This window comes from Apus apus, chromosome 16 (assembly GCF_020740795.1).
Source record: "Apus apus isolate bApuApu2 chromosome 16, bApuApu2.pri.cur, whole genome shotgun sequence".
Lineage (NCBI taxonomy): Eukaryota > Metazoa > Chordata > Aves > Apodiformes > Apodidae > Apus > Apus apus.
The window spans coordinates 9,585,751-9,605,208 of NC_067297.1; the positions used below are offsets into that span (position 1 = coordinate 9,585,751).

The window sequence follows — 19,458 nt, forward strand, 5'->3', positions numbered from 1 at the left end:
AAGTTAGTCAGAGACACACCCAATTTCAACCATACAACTTCCAGTTTTGGAGTTCCTGGTTGACTGTTTTAAGTTATCAAAAGCAAAACAAAGTAACACAATAAGAAAACTTTTACTCCCCAACTGTTTTTCCCGTGGAGGCACACTCCTCAGCTCCAAGGCATTGTCATATTGCTGATGTCAGCTTCAAGATAAAGTTGCATGTCTAAAGTAGAGAGTGAAAAACTGTGTTACATACACAAGCTGTAGCCAGTAAAAAGGCTGCAACAGGTGATGATCAAATATTAATTGCAATATTGGCATCTCAAGAAAAAACAACCTTACACATTGATGGCAGTCATTGGCTGTTACTATTTTGTAATTCTTGTCCATTTGTAAATTGTTTTTACTGTTTATACATACTTTTCAGACTGCCTTTCTTTTTGTAATTTATGGAAGGTTTATAAATGAATGATCAAAGCTTCCCCATTGTGTCTTCAGATAATAATGTAAATTACTGTAAGATACCGTCTGCTAGATTATAACATTTAATTAAAGAAAATAACTGGCCTAAATTTGTGGTAAAGTACTGTGTGGGTGTGTGCATGTGTACAACTGTTGTGTACTATATTTTATATAAATAAATAATTTGATATTTTGTAGAGTGCAGTATGTTTCATGAATCTACTGCATCAGCTGCTCTATCAGAATGAATACCTGTGACAAGTGACTGAGGTCCAGCAGTTTTCAGGACTGTCACCAGCTGCTGAAGGTTACCTGTAGAGTTAACGGCTCATCTAAACACAAAACTCTACCAGCCTTCCAGCAGTAAAGAAGGGCTAGAAAATGACTCCAGCAAATGTCACAGAACATGCCCAAAGCCCCACACAAATCCATCTACCAGGATCAAACAAGCAAGGACTACAGCAACAACTTTATTTAAATCTCACAAAGAAAAAACATTCACAACAAGTCAGTTAAAACAACAAAGAAGCAAGCAAAACAGCACTAAGCCAGGCTCTTCTATATGCACCGGTCTGACTGTGCCTGGTAATGCAAAACTCTGACATCAACTTGGATCAACACAACTCCTATTTGCTTAACCAACCAAGCTACTCCTGCTAAATAGCAACAAACATCTTAGAAGTACAATACAAATCAAGGCCTAAACATTTGACATTACTTGACACTACACAACCAAAAAAACCCCATGAACAGTAAGTCTACTTTTTGCACATCAGTGTACTGACATTCTTTGATGGAAATTGTTTAACTGCATGCTTGTTAAATGAGAAAAAATGTTAACTACTTTATTCCCATTATGAATTTGCAGTTAACAAAAACAACTATTTTGTCACACTAGGTTGCAAGACTCGGAAAAAGTATGGCAGTAGGCTACACCATGCTAAGTCACACAAACCCCAGAACGGCATCTGTGCTTAGACAAAGCTGTCACCTCCTGAAACCTTGCCACACACAGAACTTCCTCCTCAGCTCTACCAATTTTAAAAGCTCCCCCTTCACTTCCCTTTACTCCTAGGGAGACACAAGTGAGCACAAGACAGTTTCCAGTTGGACTGCAGATCACTTAACTGGGGAAGCATTAAACCCCCCTTCCACAGGTTTTGCAGCACTAGACACTCTTCAACCAAAGCCTCAATAACCAAGAATGGCTGACAGCCCGTTTTTAATACAGAAAACAGCTTGGGAGCCAAAATTTTGCTCTCATTTTAACAGCCAAGAAAACCAAGGATGCAACAACTGCGTTTTGAAACTAAAAAGCATCATGTACCAGCTTGAGAAGCTAACTCATTTTGGTCTGCCCAACACACTAAAAGTAATTCTGTGTAATACTTCCTCTAAACATAAATAAAAACAACCAAATCTTTTCTGAAGAACCCGAGAAACACTTTAGTAAATAACGATTTAATAAAAAGCAAGATAATATATAGTTTTTCTAGCAAGCAAAGACCTATTCAAAATGTATAGCTGCTATCTCAAGCTCTTACCAGTAATAAAGTTCCACAATTGCACGTCTCAAGAAAAAAACAACACCAAAAAAAAAACAAAAAACCACACAAAACCCCAGATAATTTTACATTTCCTAGAACAGAAATGCACTATTTTCTTACAAATGGTAACTCAACTTCAAAGATAGTAAAGTTTGTCTGAAAGCAACAGGTCCGGTTCTCGGTGAATGCTCTGACCAACAAGGAAAGCCAGTTTATGAGCATATTGGCAAGGAGCAGGTACTCTGATCACACCCTGCAGAAGGGAAAAGAGAATTATTTTCAAGTAATTTAAATAAGCATGCAGTCACTGTGACAAAGAGAGTCCCAGAATTCCAAAGTATGGATATATGTACAATTTATATTGCCTGTAGTTTACGCAGACCAATGAAAACAACACTACAAACACTGAACACATTAAACAAATGTGCTAAATAGAAGAACAGGTGCAAGAAAACCTCTTGACCACCTTCCTCTCCTTGCTCCAAAAGCCTCTTAGGCAGGCTTACATTTGAGGCTGGATCTCACAGAAGGTGGGATGTGTGTAAGCCATGTGAAATTATTTATGGCCACTGAAGTGACAGATATAAAGCACACCTCAGGCCTGATCTGACTGGGGTGATCTTGGTATGCAACAGGAGAAACAAACAAACAAAGAACAACAAAAAAAACACCCTGCTGTACAGAATTAAGATCAATTCACTCTCCTTAAGGAACCAGCCAGTCAGAGTCTGTTAAGATGTCTGTAAATCCATGGGACATCATTGTTGTTTTTTTAAAAAAAAACCACCCTGTTCTTGCACTTTCTGTGGTCTTCAGTGAAAAAATCATCTGAAGTAAAATTACTGTACAGATGCAGAAACAGGCAGTGTAACCTTATTTAGTGACTGTTACTGTTATTACAACAGTAACAACAGTTCCTCCTCACAAGAGGAATGGAGGAACATCTCCACAGAAAGAAGTAAGTATTTCTGCAGGTATGAAATTATCATTTCAGTTTTGCTCTTGACATAAAATTTGGAAACAATACTCAGAACTAGCACTTTTGAGTAGGAATAAAAATTACTTTAATCTTCAGACTTCAAAAGAGATCATGTAATCATAAAATGTCTAGTTCTCAAACCAGCACTCCAGGTCAAGAGGCAAGCTTGCAGGCTTTTTGGATCCACATGGACATTTTGAGATACCTTTTTCTACCTTCCTTTTGTTACTGCATGGCAAGGCACAATCTTAGAGAAAAAAGATTGTAATTTCCTATAGGAAATACTTACCGACCAGTTATAGTACATGTGGCAAAGTTTGTAGGTTAAACGTTGTAGGTGATCTGGTTTCAGTTTGCTACTGTCATAGATGACATTATAATGGGTGGGTGCCACACAACCATTCCTCACTGTCTGACTGACAAGAAAGAAGTCGTACCTGTAACAGAAGAAACAAAACTTCAGACTTTCCCCTGCTAACCATCCTGCACACCCACTTACATGTTCCTCACTTACTTGAGCATCCCAAGCCGCGCTTGGATGTTTGTCACCTATCAACACCCAGAACAGCTGCAGTGAGTTGTTAAATACAAAAAGAAAGGCAAAGCTGCCTGTCACAGGACTACTCTGTACACATTCCAGCACCCCTTGACCAAAGGCAAACCTTTCCTTGTGTACCAGACAAGCTCTGCACTTCCCAGATACCAGACCCAAGCTTCAGAGAGTGAGATTTGCAAAAACATTCAATACTAACAGCGACTGGAATCAGTGAGATCTGTGTACAGGTGTCACCTGTACACAGAGTTGTACCACTCTGACTCTTCCTCCAGTGACCTCCCAACCATCAAAGAACACTTACAACACCTGCTCATAATATAACACCATTTATGCAAATTCTCACAAACTACAGCCAGACAGAATTTCACTGAGGAACAGCTGGGCAATCCTATCCATTGTCTTTTGGTACTTAACCTTTAAAAATCAAAACAACACCAGGGTGAAACACACACTTACTTAAAGCCTATATAGTCCATGGATATTACCTGTTGGAAATAATGAAATAATTGCATAATGAATTAATAAAATTTAAGTTGCTCCATTTCTTTCATCTACACATTCACTATGATTTCTTTTCAAAAGGACCAAAATGTGAAAATGTACTTGATCCCACAGTCAGTATCACATAGATTGCCTATGTAATAAGGTTGCCAGCAAAAAGAAGTGTTACAACCTACCAACTTACCATTCTGGTCTGGTAACCTCCACATCAACAACAGTACCAGGGGGTGGGTTTTTAAGTCCTCCACCAGACACAGCGAAGAATCTGCTACTCATTCGTTTCTTCACAACTATCACAGTAAGTTTTGGACTGAAATAAATGAAAAGAAAAAAAAAACAAACTTGAAAAACTGCACTGAGAGTATTTCAGGAGCAGATGCTCTAGAGCTTCAATATACAAACAATTTTAGACTTCTCCAGGGCATAAATTTCACATACGAGTCTTCTCTAACTCACTGATGACATTGTTCATAACTTTGTATTTTTAGTTTCAGGTGCAACTTTTGATAATATTTCTCACAACTCCACCTTATATTTATCTTAACAGGGAGAAACAAAACACTCCAAAATGGGATCTTCGCATTTCAGATCTGATTTCTACTCTCTCTATCTCATATTTTCATATAGAAAATGCTTTGTTTTAACAGCATTTTTGTTGAAGACGAAGCCATTAACACAAGTTAAACAGAAGTAAGTGCTACAGTTCCTACTGGCTGTGGGTTGGTTGGTGCCTGCTTGCCTGTGGTGTCAGGAGACACTTTCATATTTCAGAGCTGATTAAGAAACCAAGTCACTGCAGTTTCAAATAGTAATGTTTGCATGCAGGACATAAGTGACTGGACAACAGCTGGTCCTTTCAGAAATGGAAAGAAAAAAACCCAGCCTACTGGACATGTGATAGCAAACAGGCTATGATAAACCAGTTGGAAAAAAGTGTTAGTTACCATATGCAACAGGAACACTTAATGAGTGCGTGTGTACAAGTGCAGACTGAATGCATGGTGCCTGTACTACAGACTTTTTCTATTCTATGACAAGCTAGGTATCTCCAACTATTGAAACAATCATCAGAAAAGCAATTATCTGAGCTCAAGTAAAAATAAATAAAGGATGAAACAACACAATCTTAATGTCTAACCACTTTTTGTATCCCAGTGTGTAATTTTCTTACAGTATAAAAAAAATGGTTGGTGGAAAGAGACTTACTTGTAGTCTGTACCAACACTCTTCAAGCAATCCAGAAACTGAGGCACTTCATAATTAACCAATGTGTTCAGTTGTCCATCTCCTACACCATCACGATACACAATAATACGAGAGGGCAAATAATTATTCCACTTGAACCACTCTCTCAGAGAAGCTTAAAAACAAACAAACAATTAGTAAAACTATTAGCGATGATGATAATGCATTCCAAAACACAGATTTTTTTAATCCTAGAAAAGAAATCTGTAAGTTCTGAAACTTGAGGTCCTCAACTTTTCAGTAACCTGAAACTGTTATGCATCATGACACAAAAATCTTACCTGCAAAGAGAATTCTGGTTTATTTGTATACCAACACAAAAAAGAACCTAAGGAAATGTTTCTACTCTGCTGGCATCTCTCACAGCAAGGAGCTGTCATCCTTAAAGTCTATCTCCTTTAAAGCATTCTTTGAAGAGCATCAGTAAATTCTGTTTAATTACTGTTAAGAAATATGGGAATCAATGAAAGATTGTACACAACATACTATTATTTTTCCACAACGTTTACAACTGTATTTTCATTCTGTTTTTATCTAAGTGCAAGTTGCTAAGGCCTCCCCTCAAGGCAGCTGAGAAGGTGTGTTTTGAGGAAGCTAAATCATCATTCCTTAGATCTGACTCAGAAAAACAGAAAGCCTTCCCTTACTTTGCAAGCAAGCTTTGAGCCCATCCACAAGTTCTTGCCCGCGATTTTGAACAACAGAGCGGGAAAACCACCTGTGAAGAACAAAATAAAAGATGTTCTTCAAAACATTTTCTGGGCTTACTTCAATCAAGTTGTTTTTTAAATGACTATGACTTAGTCTTCATGGGTATTGTGGGTCAATGTGGTCAAGCAAGAGTCAGTGTACTATGAAAATAATTCCCTTGCAGCCCCTGTGGTAGACAAATGCCCTATCACCATGGGCAATACCTCTTAATCAAAGAACTTTCACACAAGTCAACTCAAAATGGAGAAAGGCCAGCCCCCCTGATGCCCTCTATTCATCCCAGCCCTTGCCCCACCATTTGCCCCCTGTCCCAAGCACTGTGGAAGAAGAAGAAGGCTATTTCTTAAGGGATGTAATAGAAAAAAAAATTGGCAATCTATAGTTCTTATTAACAATGTACAGTAAATGAATCTGGACACTTTCATGATGGCCCAGCATATTCAAGCTGCTTTTCAGTTAAGCAAGAGATAAAAGTTGTCTTGGGTTTTCTTTTGGTTTGTTTTTCCCCGCTTTGGCATTCAAATGTTACCGAGTCATTGTTTGATTCAAGCTAGCGACAAATCCTGCGACTGACTGCTTTCCAGATAAGTTGTCATGGTAACAATCAATTCCCACAACCATCACCTGTTTCAGCTGAAAAGGAATCCAGAAAATGCATTAGTATCTGAAACCAGGACAAAGCACCCATTATCTCCATCCTGTAATGTAACAGGATCATGAGGTAAACTGCACAGTTTCAGGACACTTAAGTAAACCACCGGGTAAAAGCTCTTTAATTAAATGTCTCCTTATATCATGTTTAACTTCATGCCTCTTCTCACAGACACAAACCACACAAAGAATGTGCCATTTTATTTTTTTTGGGGAAAAAAGGCTCACTTTTTAAATAAGCCTCAATAAGGAAAAGTCACTGTTTTAGCAAACATCTTACTTACTGGGATCTCAACACTCCAAAGTTCTCCACCCATTTTACAGTTCATTTGTAAGGCGATTTTTGTTGCTATGGCCACAGCAGTCTGAGGCTTGCTTAAGGTGCGAGCAAGCAAACATTGGCTTGGAATGGGACAATCTGTACATAAGTATTTCTTGATAGCATCATACTTATCCTTTCGGGTACTGGACAAAACACAAACTGCCTTTAAAGAAAAAAAAAAAAAGTAAGAAGCTGCATTCTCAGAGTCACATAACAGTCATAGCTGTTTAGAAAAAAGTTTTTTACACTCCAGAGTAATATACAAGTGTTTGCAGTGAAAGAAATACCAGGAAAGTTTCAGTGTCTGTTCTTCAGAATCAAGTACACAGGCTCATTTCCAGAAGGATACACATAATTAGTCTGAGGTTTGAAACAAAGTATGAGTAAGCATGTAGTAAATACTCATGAGCCAAGAGTTTTATTTCTGCAAATTAATCCCACTGGTTTTAAAACACAAATTACAGAGATTAACATGATTTTATGGATTCAAATACATACTATGTTTGTGTCAGCAGTAATGCTTTGCTGTAAAGCCCTTAAGTAAGATTCTGTCCTGTCATCTACTTCAATCCTGAAAAGAAAGAGAAAAAAAATGCTTACAGGAAAAAAAAACAACTCATGCATCCATATTGTACCAAGTGTCACATTTATAGCTATAAATATTCATACAATATATAGCTATACATATACATACAATATTCACACATTTTGACGATTAAGAGGAATCATCCCCAACTAAAGCTTCCAAAGGCAATGAACTTCAAAGGTAGAAGCAAGCACAAGTACTCAGAGGAAGGCACTTGCAATAAGAACAAATCAGAATACATCCAAAGTCAGAAAGAAAATGTATATTCCTTCTTACACTACATATAGCTCCACTTGAGAAGGTTTTTCTCAATGACTGTGTGTCTAACACTGCTGGGTTTTGGCATGCTTTAGCCTCCAGTGACAGGTCTCAAATGAAAGTATGAATCAGAAAATCAATCACAAGATAAAACTGAACAATATGCATACTGAAAGCAACTTTGTTCTATTAAAAATCTTACAGCAGCCAGTAGTGTGACATACTATACTATCTGCTCATTTAATGACTAAGCATACTAAGAGATATACCTTGGTAATTATAAAATGATTCTTCCATCAGCTCTCCAAAGACACTTACATGGTTGCCTTGTTCATCCTGATTCCCATAGATGGTGTGACTTTGAACAAATTTTGTACCAACAAATTTGCAACATCATAGTTGCGCCGTGTGTATATCAATAGCCAGTTGTCCAGGGGCTTGGCACAAATTAAGGGAGCTCCTCTAATTTCCTTTGACCAATCAGCAAGCTGAGGGTTGTAATCAAACTGTAAATAAGAGATGGCAGAGAAAGAAAATGAACACTCCACCAAACAAGCTACACCTCAACTACTTCCTCATACACTTCACAGACTGTAACATTTCTGTCCAGAACAAATGACATGATTTTTATCAGTTCTTTTACTGCTCTTGTCACTAATTTAAAATAAGCTTTATAAAGCCCTTTCAAGAAATCCTACATTCTTCAAAATGTGTCATTCATAATTATGCAAAGAGGCTTAGAATTTTTAGCCCAGATAAGTTGTTACTATTTCCTGCAGTTTTAGTGCTACAAAGACATAGCTGTTCATGTATTGACTTATTTTTATCCTGTTTTTCCTTCTCATAAGGTAACTGAGTATAAAAAGGGATTATCAGAAAGAAGATACCAGATCATCTCAGTAACAACAATAAAAAAAGCTTTACCAAATACACAGACCTGCACATCAAGGAACTGTAACATGCCCTTTTCCATCTAGCATTCATTCAAAGCAAACACAAGATCTCTACTACAGAGCAAATATACAATGCTTTCTGGCAATTTATGACAATTTAAATTTAAGCTATTCACACTGAAGAGTCACCCCACTTTTCAGTGAACAGATACTTCATGTATTCTATCTACTGAATTGAAATGATCAGTGGCTTTTCATTTTAAAGCCTTGGTATTTTAATAAATGGAAAATAATTACAAACATCTCTGGTCCCCTAGTTTGTGCATCTGAAATTACTTTAACAGATTGTCTTGCAAGGAAGACACCACTTTAATGCAAGCCAGAAAAATCTTCAGAGCTTTTTAAACCAAACTTGCAAATTATTTAAGTTTGTGAGTCTCCTGTTTGGACAAAAACTTGTGTATAATGTTTTAATTTCTAATCCTTAATTTATATACGAACAAGTAGTATTTCCTTCCTCAAAAACTTGCTTCATCACTATAAGATCCAGAAGATTTTAGAATTTGTCTTATTTACCACACTTCCTGCTTGTAAGATCTTTTCTCCTTGTACGACTCTTCCCGAAAAGGATACTAGATCAGAATCAAAGCTTAAACCCCAGTTTCTGAGCTCTTTCTGAACGTTGTCATCTCTGTTTCAAAACAAGATTTAAATTAAAACAAAGAAGTTTGTTCTTGCTGAGACTTTTCTTTTTTAAAACCAGTAATATTTCCAAAGTTTGTAGCAAGAAAAAAGTTTATCATATAATTTTTTTCATGGCAAAGAAGCACAGAAGATATTAAGGTAGCATACTTTTGGATGTAGTTAATAAGTCTTTTAACTTCATGCTGTCTTTGCTCAGGTGGCAGTCGGGTATGAGCAGCCAAGTCTTTCATCATATTAAAGTCATTACGCATCTTGTCAGTTAAACCTGTAATGAGTAAAAGTTAGACTAAGGACTAAGAAAAGTAAACTTGCCAGTCATGCAGATTAACTAACAGCAGACACTTAAAGTGGTGTCAGTAGTAATCAAGGTTTTCAGCTTCTCCGTGTAAATACATTGCCATCTGCATAGAAAAAAAATACATCCCAGATTTTTGCACTTGAGAGGAAACCAAACAGGACATGCAGCTCTTATTTATATTTCCGAAACAAAACAGTGCTGAGACGGACAGGCACTGCTAGTGCAAAGTGAGTATTTCAGAAGAAAATAAACATACATAACTATCTTACATAACTACCAATTTATAGTAAATTTCTCTTTTTTAATAGAAGTTCTACCAACAAAAAAATGTGATCTACATGTGATTGGGGGCCAACGTTAAACACTGTAAGTAAAGACCATGCAACATAAAAAACCCCCATACTTTTCAGCCTCATTTGAACATCTCGTCTTTTAACTACAAAACTTGTTTCTGAACTCACATTTATACAAACTTCATTTGGCAAGAGGCTGCTGTCAAAACACCAGTTTCAGTAGGCATTATGGTTCGACAAGTGCTTTGATACAAAAGAATGCTAGAGTACCTGTTAGGAAGCACAGCTCTGGAATTAGAATCACAGGTCCTGGCATGCTGATTCCTCTTCTCCTCTTAGACTGACTGATCAAGACAGGCTGGTTCAAGTCACTAATTTCTTCATTATATTGCTGTATCAGAAATAGATACTGTATGTTAGTTTATTCGTAACAAACAGTTTTCATAATAACACTCACTGCAGAAAATGTGCATTTCCCCTAAAACAAAACAAAACCAATCAGCAACTTTTTCAGTTAGCATATCTAACTTGAAACTGGTTTTGTCAGAAAAGGCTCTTTATTTTTGCCATCAAATTGTTAACTTGTAAGAGACAATAAAAAGCAACGCTTCTGCCTTGCTAGAGACAGTATCACCCAGAATATCTAACTCAAGATTAGGAGGCTCTTTCCAGTTCAGTAATGGACGTGTTCTTGCCTTACAGAACAATTTAATTCAAGATATCACAACAACCAAACAAGATTTCAAGTGAAAATCTGAAATTCAGCCCTCCTGCAACCTTTCCTTGAACCTGGCAAAAGCTGGTCTGTCTGAGGCTCACTAGTTTAGGAAAAAGAAGAAAAACAACCAAACCACAAAAAGGAAACACAAGCTGCCGGTCAAGTCAACACACATACTTCATAGTTTCACTTTTTCTTAAAGAGAAACACAGCTCAGAAACCATCCAAACCATCCAAAGGTTAGCTTCCTTTTTGAGTTTTCCCAGGAGCTCCTGCTCATCTATGGATGCCTCCTGGCATTTCTGCCTGACCAACCACTCATTGGGATAGAGTACTCATGCCAATTTATATCATTTAGGTTACTTGCTGCTCTCAGATATCCATCAAAAATAAATACACACACTGACAGTTAAGTTTCCATACCCTCTTGTAGTAGTCCACAAAGCTGATCTCAGAACCATCTGCTCTTCTAAACGTACACTGTGGATTGCCTTCCCAGTCGATGTCATCAATTCTGTACGTTTTGTTATTGTACCTAAATAAACAATTTCATCACTTGGTTGTGTGGGGTTTTTTTAAATCTTAACTCAAACAGAAAGGAACTCCAGGATGGAAAAGTTAATAGGAATACTCATCCAAGTTGGAAGTTTTGCTATCAGCAGCAGCAACCAAATGAGAACAGAACTAATTCAGTAGATACTTCCTGCATTTTGTAAATGCTGTCACCTTGATTAGTTTGACAATTATATAATTGTCACGCTTTCTGATGCTTCATTGTATACTTCAGGACATGGAACATTTGGGAAAAAAAAATAAAGAGATCTCTTAAGAAAAGAGTCCAAAGAGACTTACTTTGTAAGAACAACCAAACCTATCAGCTCTTTAGCACAGGTATCTCTAAATTTTTGCTCTTCCACCTGGTGATACAGACTGTACATAAAATCCAACACTGTTTCACTGCGAAGAACCTTATGGCTCACATCTGCACATAACATAATGCTCTCTTCATAATGGAGGATAGAACTTGTGAAGCCTGGCCAAACCATCAACCTGTCAAAAAAAAAGCATAGAGAATCTTACTGAGCTTTAAAGCACCTCCATTATCACCCCTTGAGTTATTTCTGTTCACTTTCCCAGACACCAGAAAGCAGCCAAGACACAAAGAAACCGTTATCCAAACATAAACAAGCTCCTGAAAGTTAACAAAACAAAAATATATTTTAAATCCAGGTATCTTTAGTGAAGATAAAACAAGATTAATTTAATAATGTAGCAATATAAATGAAGTGAAAGAAATGATGCCTTAAAACATAAGAAACCCATTTCATACTATTAATCTTATGTATCTTAAATACAAAACGTATGGGTATTCAAGACACTTTAAAAAGACGCGTTTATCTAGTACAACACTGTCCAGTTTCTTTCAGTAACCCAGTTCTGTATACTAGGTTAATGGCAAGGAATACACCAGAGCCATATGATGGGGCTTCAGTCAAACTCAAACTCACAAGCTTACTACCTTCTACGACTGGCCTGGGGCTAGCCAGAAGCACCAGTCACACTAGAGGGGATCCTGGCAGGGAACTGGGACAAGACGTGACAGCTGGCAATAGGCTAGTTCCAGAAGTACCCATCCCATGTATGGCCAGATACAGATATACATGGCAGATTAAAATGGCCTTCAGAATGAAGGCTGGACACTTCTGAGCTTTAGGATTACATGTATTCAGAGATCTCATCTTGCAGACATTTAAGCAAGGTTTCTGACAATGTAACAGCAGAACACACAATGGTAAAGAGTAATGAGATCTTACACATAGAAGAAAGTAAGCTAGGAGAACAGTCTCATGCTTCTCAGGAATACCAGTTTTCAAGACTATCATTTTATTACAAAATAAACCATGTGAGCAGTATCAAAATATCATCCTTTATGCCTGCATCCCTCCTAAATCTGAGTATCCTTTTTGCCAAACCTGTGATTAGGGATGCTGACTGGGTCACCGGGGTTGTAGAAATTACGTCCGATCTGCTGCAAATTCAACATTTTCAAAAGCCTAGGAAGTCAAAATATGAGTGTAATTTACCATTTATATTCAGTTTATCAAATAATGCATGGCCCCATCCCTCTGTGCAATCTCATTTTTTTTTCACCTGACTAGATGGAACATTATTGAACGTGAACATTTATTTAAACTCAGTTTAGAACATTTATTAATGACAATGAATCCACTTAGAATAAGTTAGCATACAACCCAACCCTGCACCAACCAGTTCAAGGCAGAAGTCTAAACAAGCTACATTTCAGATGAACTACGTAGCACAGGTACCAAGGTTAAGAGCAAAGACTACAACAAAAAAGTAATGTGCCAGTTCCAGGTCCTGCACTACTCTTTGCTTTAAGAGGCAAATCCACAGACATAAAAGGAGGGCAGAGATAGGACTAACTGCCTACAACAGTTAGCACCCAGTGTGAACCTGCTCACTCAGGGAAAAGGTACAAACTCATTTCACACTGTGCCAGAAACATGATAGAATCGCACATTAAAATGTTTCATGATGTGGTTGGCCACACAGTAGTGGTAGCTACAAAGACTTAAAAATTTACATTTGTACTATTGATATGTAGTCCAAACCTAACTTGGGTATTTTTAAAGACAGAACTTGAACAGCAAACCTTCTAAAGATGATGTTGTAAAACTGCAGACATGTAGGTGAGGTAGGTGGCAACTCATTAGTCAACGTGATTGTTATCTTCACATCCTCTCCATGTCGAGTCCTACTCAGCACTTCAGTAACCTGAGAAAGTGAAGTCAGGTTAATAATTAAACTAGAGGCAAACAGGGCTGTATAACAGAGCAGAACATAGAATATCCCCAAGGCAGTTGAATTAAAGATGAAGACAGGGAAATTACTTACCACCTACCATCATGGGATCATCATGAGTCAACTTGAGGAAATAAATGGAATATATTGCCAATTAATATATATTTGATTATTAATTCAGATATTGGGAGGCAAAAAGACAAATAATAGAACACATAGTAAAAACATCTTCCTCCTCTTCCTTTTCTAGGCTTGACTTCACTCCAGACTCCTCTGGTTCCCACTGTTGCCACCACCGGTTCTAGGTCCCTTCAGTGAGGCAATGAGTGGCAACAAGGGATAGAGGGGGGTTGGGGGAGGGATAGGTTAGCACCAGAAAATGCAAGTCAAAATAAAAGACAATGCAGTATTCTCATATCACACCTTATTCCCTAGTCTTCTTGGCAGGAATAATATTGAGCCATCAAATGCATGTGTTATTCCAAGTAGGTCTTCATGCTGCAAGAGCAAAGCTGATCGAAGCCGGCGTGCCTCCATCTCCGGATTGTAGCTGACATGGTACTGATACAAAGCCCACTGGGGTCGAGACTTCAAACGGATGTAATTTGTAAGTAACTTTATCTGAACACCTGAAGAACCTAAAATGCGAGGGAAACATCTCAGCAGTTACAGAATTTTACCAGTTTATATTAATTCAACAGCTTTGAGAAATTAAAAAAAAAACAAACTAAGGCATTCAAAGATTAGAGGTCACTTGTGTTCTGCAACTGTTCTAGCTCAGCTATAGGAAACAGCATAGCTTGACTGAAAATCTAGGTGAGAAAGAAAACTACTATACTGCTGCTGGCCCAAAGGCACCTGAGCAGAACTAAGCTCTACCATCCTGAGGCCTGTAGTATGCTTCAGTTAGTATTATATTAAGCAAAAGTACATTACAGTTTTTGTTACATTGTTTTGATCTCTCACAGAGTCAGCTGCAACAAAAAACTATTCTGAGCACAGAATCTGGCACTGTTGGACATTAAAAACTATTGCATTCTAGCCAGAAGGCAGGGCCACCATGAAAGCCTCCTTTTGCTACTTCTTATATGCATAATTTCATCTTAAGGAAAGAAGCATACCACCTTTTGTTTAAACTAAAGAGTTTCTTCAGAGGAGATCTCAATATCCACATTTACTAGGAGATCTTTACAAATTTGCTTAGGACAACGTGTTACAAACCAGAACTTCCAGAAGCAAACCTAGGGTGTCCAGAAATGTACAAGGAACACTTATGTCTGAACAGCTGCAATATAAAATCCTACACAGCTTCTGTGTGAAGCACTTTGCCATCAGACACGGCATCTTACTGTTCCTCTTCAGATATTGGGAGCAACTTGTAACTCTTCCTAGTACTCAGTAAGGATTTTTTAATTTCATTCTCTAGGGGTTACTAAAAGCAGAAACAAAACAAAAATAGTTTCATTTCAACCTGCCTATATGTCTATAGTCTAATTGGAACATACCAGTTTTTGATTCTTTAACATGTTCTATGGCTTGCCGAGTGTGTACCCCGAGGTCATGGAAATCTCTACGATGTCCACCCCTATCTGATAGAGACAATTCCTGAAATCCTGCCGAAATCTGTAATCCTATTGTTTTGAAATTTGAGGAAGAAGAAAAATCACAGTCAAGTTTTATATACAAGTAAGAATTACATACAATTCAATTTCGAAAGTCAGATAGATCCAAAATTTTATAAAAACACCACGAAACGCTAAGTTTCAGCTTTTGCTATGTAGTAAATTAATTTTAAAATAGCATTCAGGTAACACCTATTAGCTTCCTAAGATTTACAGACAGTTAACTAGTAAGTAAATAGAACAGCTCACTAGAGAGATGAAAAAAAACACATGTAAACCCTCCAAATCAATAATCTCTTCTGCAAATACAGGGAGGACAGACCTTTCATTTCAGCTCCAGCTGGCTCAGAAAAGTTTAAATATACCACAATTAAAACCAGCATTACCAGAAACAGGTAAGAAAGTTCAACTTCCTTATGAAGATTCAAGAAAAGCAATGAAGTACCAAAATGAAATTTCTATTTGGTATTCATGCAATTAATTATGCCAGTAGCTTTCTAATATTTTTTTTAACTGTTCTGATAGAGGACACAGTACAGACTGAGGAGAGCAAACTTAAGGTAGCTTTCAAAATTCCTGATTCAATTATACTGCACCTTAGAATGACAATACTATTATCACATAGTGAACTTTTCCAAATCTTATTACTAAGTCTCAATTTGAAAAAAAAAAAATTAGAAATACAGTCTAAGGAATGTCTTCATTGCAATTCTCTTCACAGCACTTGCTCTTGTGGGCAATGAAGACTTTTGCCCTTGCTGACCTTCTGGCCTTCTCTCGCTCTGGCCTTGTGGGACACCCTGAGGGCCCCTCTGTCGCCCACGACTACCATGAGCTTCTGGTACATGTGGCTGCTGAGGTTGCTGACGGCCGGGCAGCTGGCTTGGCAAAGTCTGTGGAACCTGTTGCTTCTGCAACTGAACAAACAGCACACTTCCACGAGTACAGCAAAACAAAGTCACTGACCAAGTACAGAATACTCAACCACCCAAGTGTAACAGTTACTTAAAGGCTAATTTTTTTTTGCTATATTAAGCTGCAAAGATACTAGTAAACTCAAAACACTTTAAAAACAGAGATAACTCAAACTCCCAAACAACAGAGTTCTGTTTTTTTCTCTAAGCGAATATTAATTTAACTAAAAGAAAAATGGAAATCTCTTTCTAAGCACTGACATAAATTTATGGACTTCTCCTTTCTAATCCTCCCTGATACTTCAAGTAGTTGACTATTTATTTTAGAAAAACAACTTTTGTAATTTTACTGTCTACTGAATAACTAATATTAATAAATGTCCTGCCTGGAAGAACCGTAACACACAAACTTCAGCCATAAGCAATCCCACAGTTCAGGGTTTCATGTTACTGGACTGTGGCCTGCCCCAGACGTCTGTCCCTCCAGGGGAAATCAAGTACTCTAAGTATAAACAACCAAGAGGCAAATACCAAGGATGATCATGAACCCTGAGAGCCCAAGAGCCAGCCTGGCTGTCTCGTCCTACAACACAGCACCAGGAATCCCCGTAACAGTGTCACACAACCTGCCAGCCATCCATTCCTCTAGTCCTTTGCTTTCAGCACTCTTGCTAAACATCTTGTGATTCCCATATACATGTTCTGACACCAAACACCAGATCAGTAACTATACAGGCCTCTCTATTCTTATACCCTCCTCCTTATTTTTATGTTTTACAAGATCTGTCAAAAGTACACCCTCTAAGAAGTCTGTAAATACCCATGAGCACTACTGCAAAGATCAAATGTACACAACCCTCAAGACTCTCTGAAAATAATCAGAGTCCAGTACTATCACAGTAACAGCATATTATCACAGGCTTTGTGCTCCCTGTAGCATTCATAAAAGTAGTTCAGGGAAATTCAGTTCAGCTTTACATCTATGTTCCATTCTTGCCCCCACAGGTAGCAGCAATGACACCTACATGGATTCTCCAGTCCAACAGTGCATGCCTAAGCCCTCATTTTCCACACACCTAATACAAATCCTCTTATTCATTCCACAATCTCTTCTCAACATGTCTTTGGAAACACTTCTGGAACTAACCCTCTTGGAGGGATCAGACATGAAGTCCATACGGCAGAGCAAGGGCAGCCCATCTAGAAAAAAAAGCCAAACCAGACTTTTTTCTACTCAGACTGCATCAATAGCCACAGTTCACATAAAGTCCCTAAGCCTCATGTTTCCTTTACTTTCCCTTTACCCAGTGCTTTACCCTGAGACCACCTCCTGACTTCTGCTAACAATTCTATTCAAGTCAAAGAGACTAAGTTTGAAGAAACGAGGTCTTATATGCTTATAAATTCTGCTCCAGGCTCAAGAGGTGCATCAATGCTACTTCAAGACACATTTCTGTATTTGAGAAACAAAACTACAAACAACCTTCTACCATGATTTAAACTAATTTGACACTGGCAAGAAATGGACTAGAAAACACTCCTTTAGACTAATCACATTCTCAAGTGAAGGATTATTAATAATAACAGAAAAATTTGATAAAATGCTTTAAAAGATGTCCAGGTATGTGGCAATGAACAGTTTGAGCAGGGCAATATACATGTGTGTGTGTGTGTGTATAAATATATATATATTTATATATATGTATGCACAAAACAAGCCCTAAACACCCACTCAAAAGCAGACATAGAAAGTCCTTGACATTAAAATTAAAACCAATGGGAACAGGTCAGAACACTTGCCAGACCCAGGTTCTGCCCAAATGTTAATACATTCTGCTCCTCTGCAGGGTATCACAGCAGACAAAGCAGAGTATGAGAACATCCCTATTTCCACTAGCTCTATTATGACAACTGCATTATAATAGAGTACTTGTAAGCACACAAAAATTTCCGTAATAAAATGGAGATAATGTAACTATACCCTTGACTTCATACATACATACACATATACATCACCTAACATATGTACCTGATAATTCAATAAAAAGTGGTTGAGCTATAGCATTTCAAAGCCTAGCTGTGCTAATTATAAATATAGAAATCCAACTTACATATGAAGCTCCTACAGGACGAAAAGCAGTCTCCTGTCCTGGAGGTTTTCCTCTTGCTCTGGCTCTGGCTCTTCCTGTCATCTTCTATTCTAAGACAAACCACCTTCAGCATTAGTCTTCAATTTCCTGCTTTCCCCATCCTTATTCCAATAAATATTACAAGCAACACTATTGCATTTACCCTTGTTTAATTTCAACCGGCTCAGTAAAATATACTCTCCTCTGCAAACTCCCCTGTTGTTGGATTTTCACACTAACATGTCCACAACAGGTACTGTCGGGAAGTTACAGCTTCATATAACCAAGTCTGAACCAATTGGCAGAGCCCACCACTAATTCTGAAGCTACAAATAAAGTCTGCTAGGCTGTAGAGCATGGCAAGACCTGCAATCTTAGCCAAGTAGAACTCAGCCTACAAAGCAGCATACACTTCACCTAAAACACACTCCAATCCTCACTGCCCGGCCAGCTCCTCGATGATGCAAACTGGCCGCAGAGGCCTGTTTGTTCTCTCCCCTCACTGAGACCCTTCCCTTCTGCACAGGCTCGGCCCTAACTTCTCTGCGGGCCTCCAGCAGCTTCCCGGGCCGAATTCACCCCCAGCGGCGTGAATCGCCAGCCCTGCCGGGCCCTCGGCGTCACCTCAGCCTGCTGCCGGGCCGCAAAGGGACTCTGCTCCCGCCCCAAAGATACACAACAGACCGCCCACTCCACGACGCCACACCAGGGCCACTCTCGCAGCCAAAGGTACCTGAAGGCCGGTCCCCAAGGCACAAGAACCGTCGCTCCAGGCCCTTCCCCTCACAGCGAGCAGCCGCCCCTCAGCCCCGCTGCGCCATGCGCAGCAGCACAGCTGCCGGGCGGCACGCGCGGCCGCCGCAAGGCGGGAAGGCAGGCTCTCCCCTGATTGGCTCCTGGGGCCCGAGCGCCTCCGGAAGAGCCCCGAAGAGTGCCGAAGAGCCCCGAACAGTGCCGAACAGTGCCGAGGAGCCCCGAAGAGCCGTTCGGCCGGAGAGGGCGGGCGGGGCGCGGCGGGTTTTGCTGCCGCTCGGGTGCGCGCTGCGCGGGGGGAGCCGCGGGCTGGTGGTGCTGGCGGCGCTGGGCGCTCCCCCGGGAATACTGACCAGTCATTCCAGCAGCTGAGACTCAGGGCGTCCCGCCCGGCAACTCTGCCAGCCCCGGCAGCCTTCAGAGACCTCCCGCGGGCGGGCGCGTCCTGCTGTCGCGCCCCTGGCACAACCGCAGTTCCGAGGGATGTTTGTCACGTCACCTGTGCGAAAC

General features: G+C 39.2%; 1 protein-coding gene across 4 annotated transcripts; it reads right to left on the minus strand.

The window, feature by feature from the left end:
* Positions 1–93: 93 nt before the first annotated feature.
* PIWIL1 (piwi like RNA-mediated gene silencing 1) lies at positions 94–18,998 on the minus strand. 4 transcript variants are annotated; one of them, XM_051633819.1, is made up of 22 exons: positions 18,929–18,998; positions 18,178–18,266; positions 15,916–16,069; positions 15,036–15,161; positions 13,954–14,168; positions 13,382–13,503; positions 12,681–12,761; positions 11,560–11,757; positions 11,131–11,242; positions 10,260–10,380; positions 9,546–9,663; positions 9,270–9,384; positions 8,119–8,306; positions 7,455–7,527; positions 6,919–7,119; positions 6,513–6,616; positions 5,920–5,990; positions 5,234–5,315; positions 4,212–4,337; positions 3,260–3,407; positions 2,127–2,244; positions 94–205 (listed from the first exon to the last, which is right to left on the minus strand). In XM_051633819.1, exons 2-21 carry the CDS (start codon positions 18,256–18,258, stop codon positions 2,128–2,130), a joined length of 2,553 nt encoding a protein of 850 aa, XP_051489779.1. In that variant the 5' UTR covers positions 18,259–18,266; positions 18,929–18,998; the 3' UTR covers positions 94–205; position 2,127. The 4 variants fall into 4 exon arrangements, with proteins under 4 accessions (XP_051489779.1, XP_051489776.1, XP_051489778.1 ...); XM_051633816.1 differs by having other exon boundaries at positions 5,234–5,387; XM_051633818.1 differs by having other exon boundaries at positions 2,112–2,244; positions 5,234–5,387.
* Positions 18,999–19,458: the final 460 nt, after the last annotated feature.

Coding starts and splice junctions, on each gene's coding strand:
- PIWIL1 (XM_051633816.1), bottom strand. CDS start 18,258: ATGACAGGAAGAGCCAGAGCCAGAGCAAGAGGAAAACCTCCAGGACAG. Junction 14,169..15,035: donor TGTTAAAGAATCAAAAACTG/GTATGTTCCAAT, acceptor CTCGCATTTTAG/GTTCTTCAGGTGTTCAGATA. Junction 7,120..7,454: donor TTACTGCTGACACAAACATA/GTATGTATTTGA, acceptor TTTTCTTTAAAG/GCAGTTTGTGTTTTGTCCAG.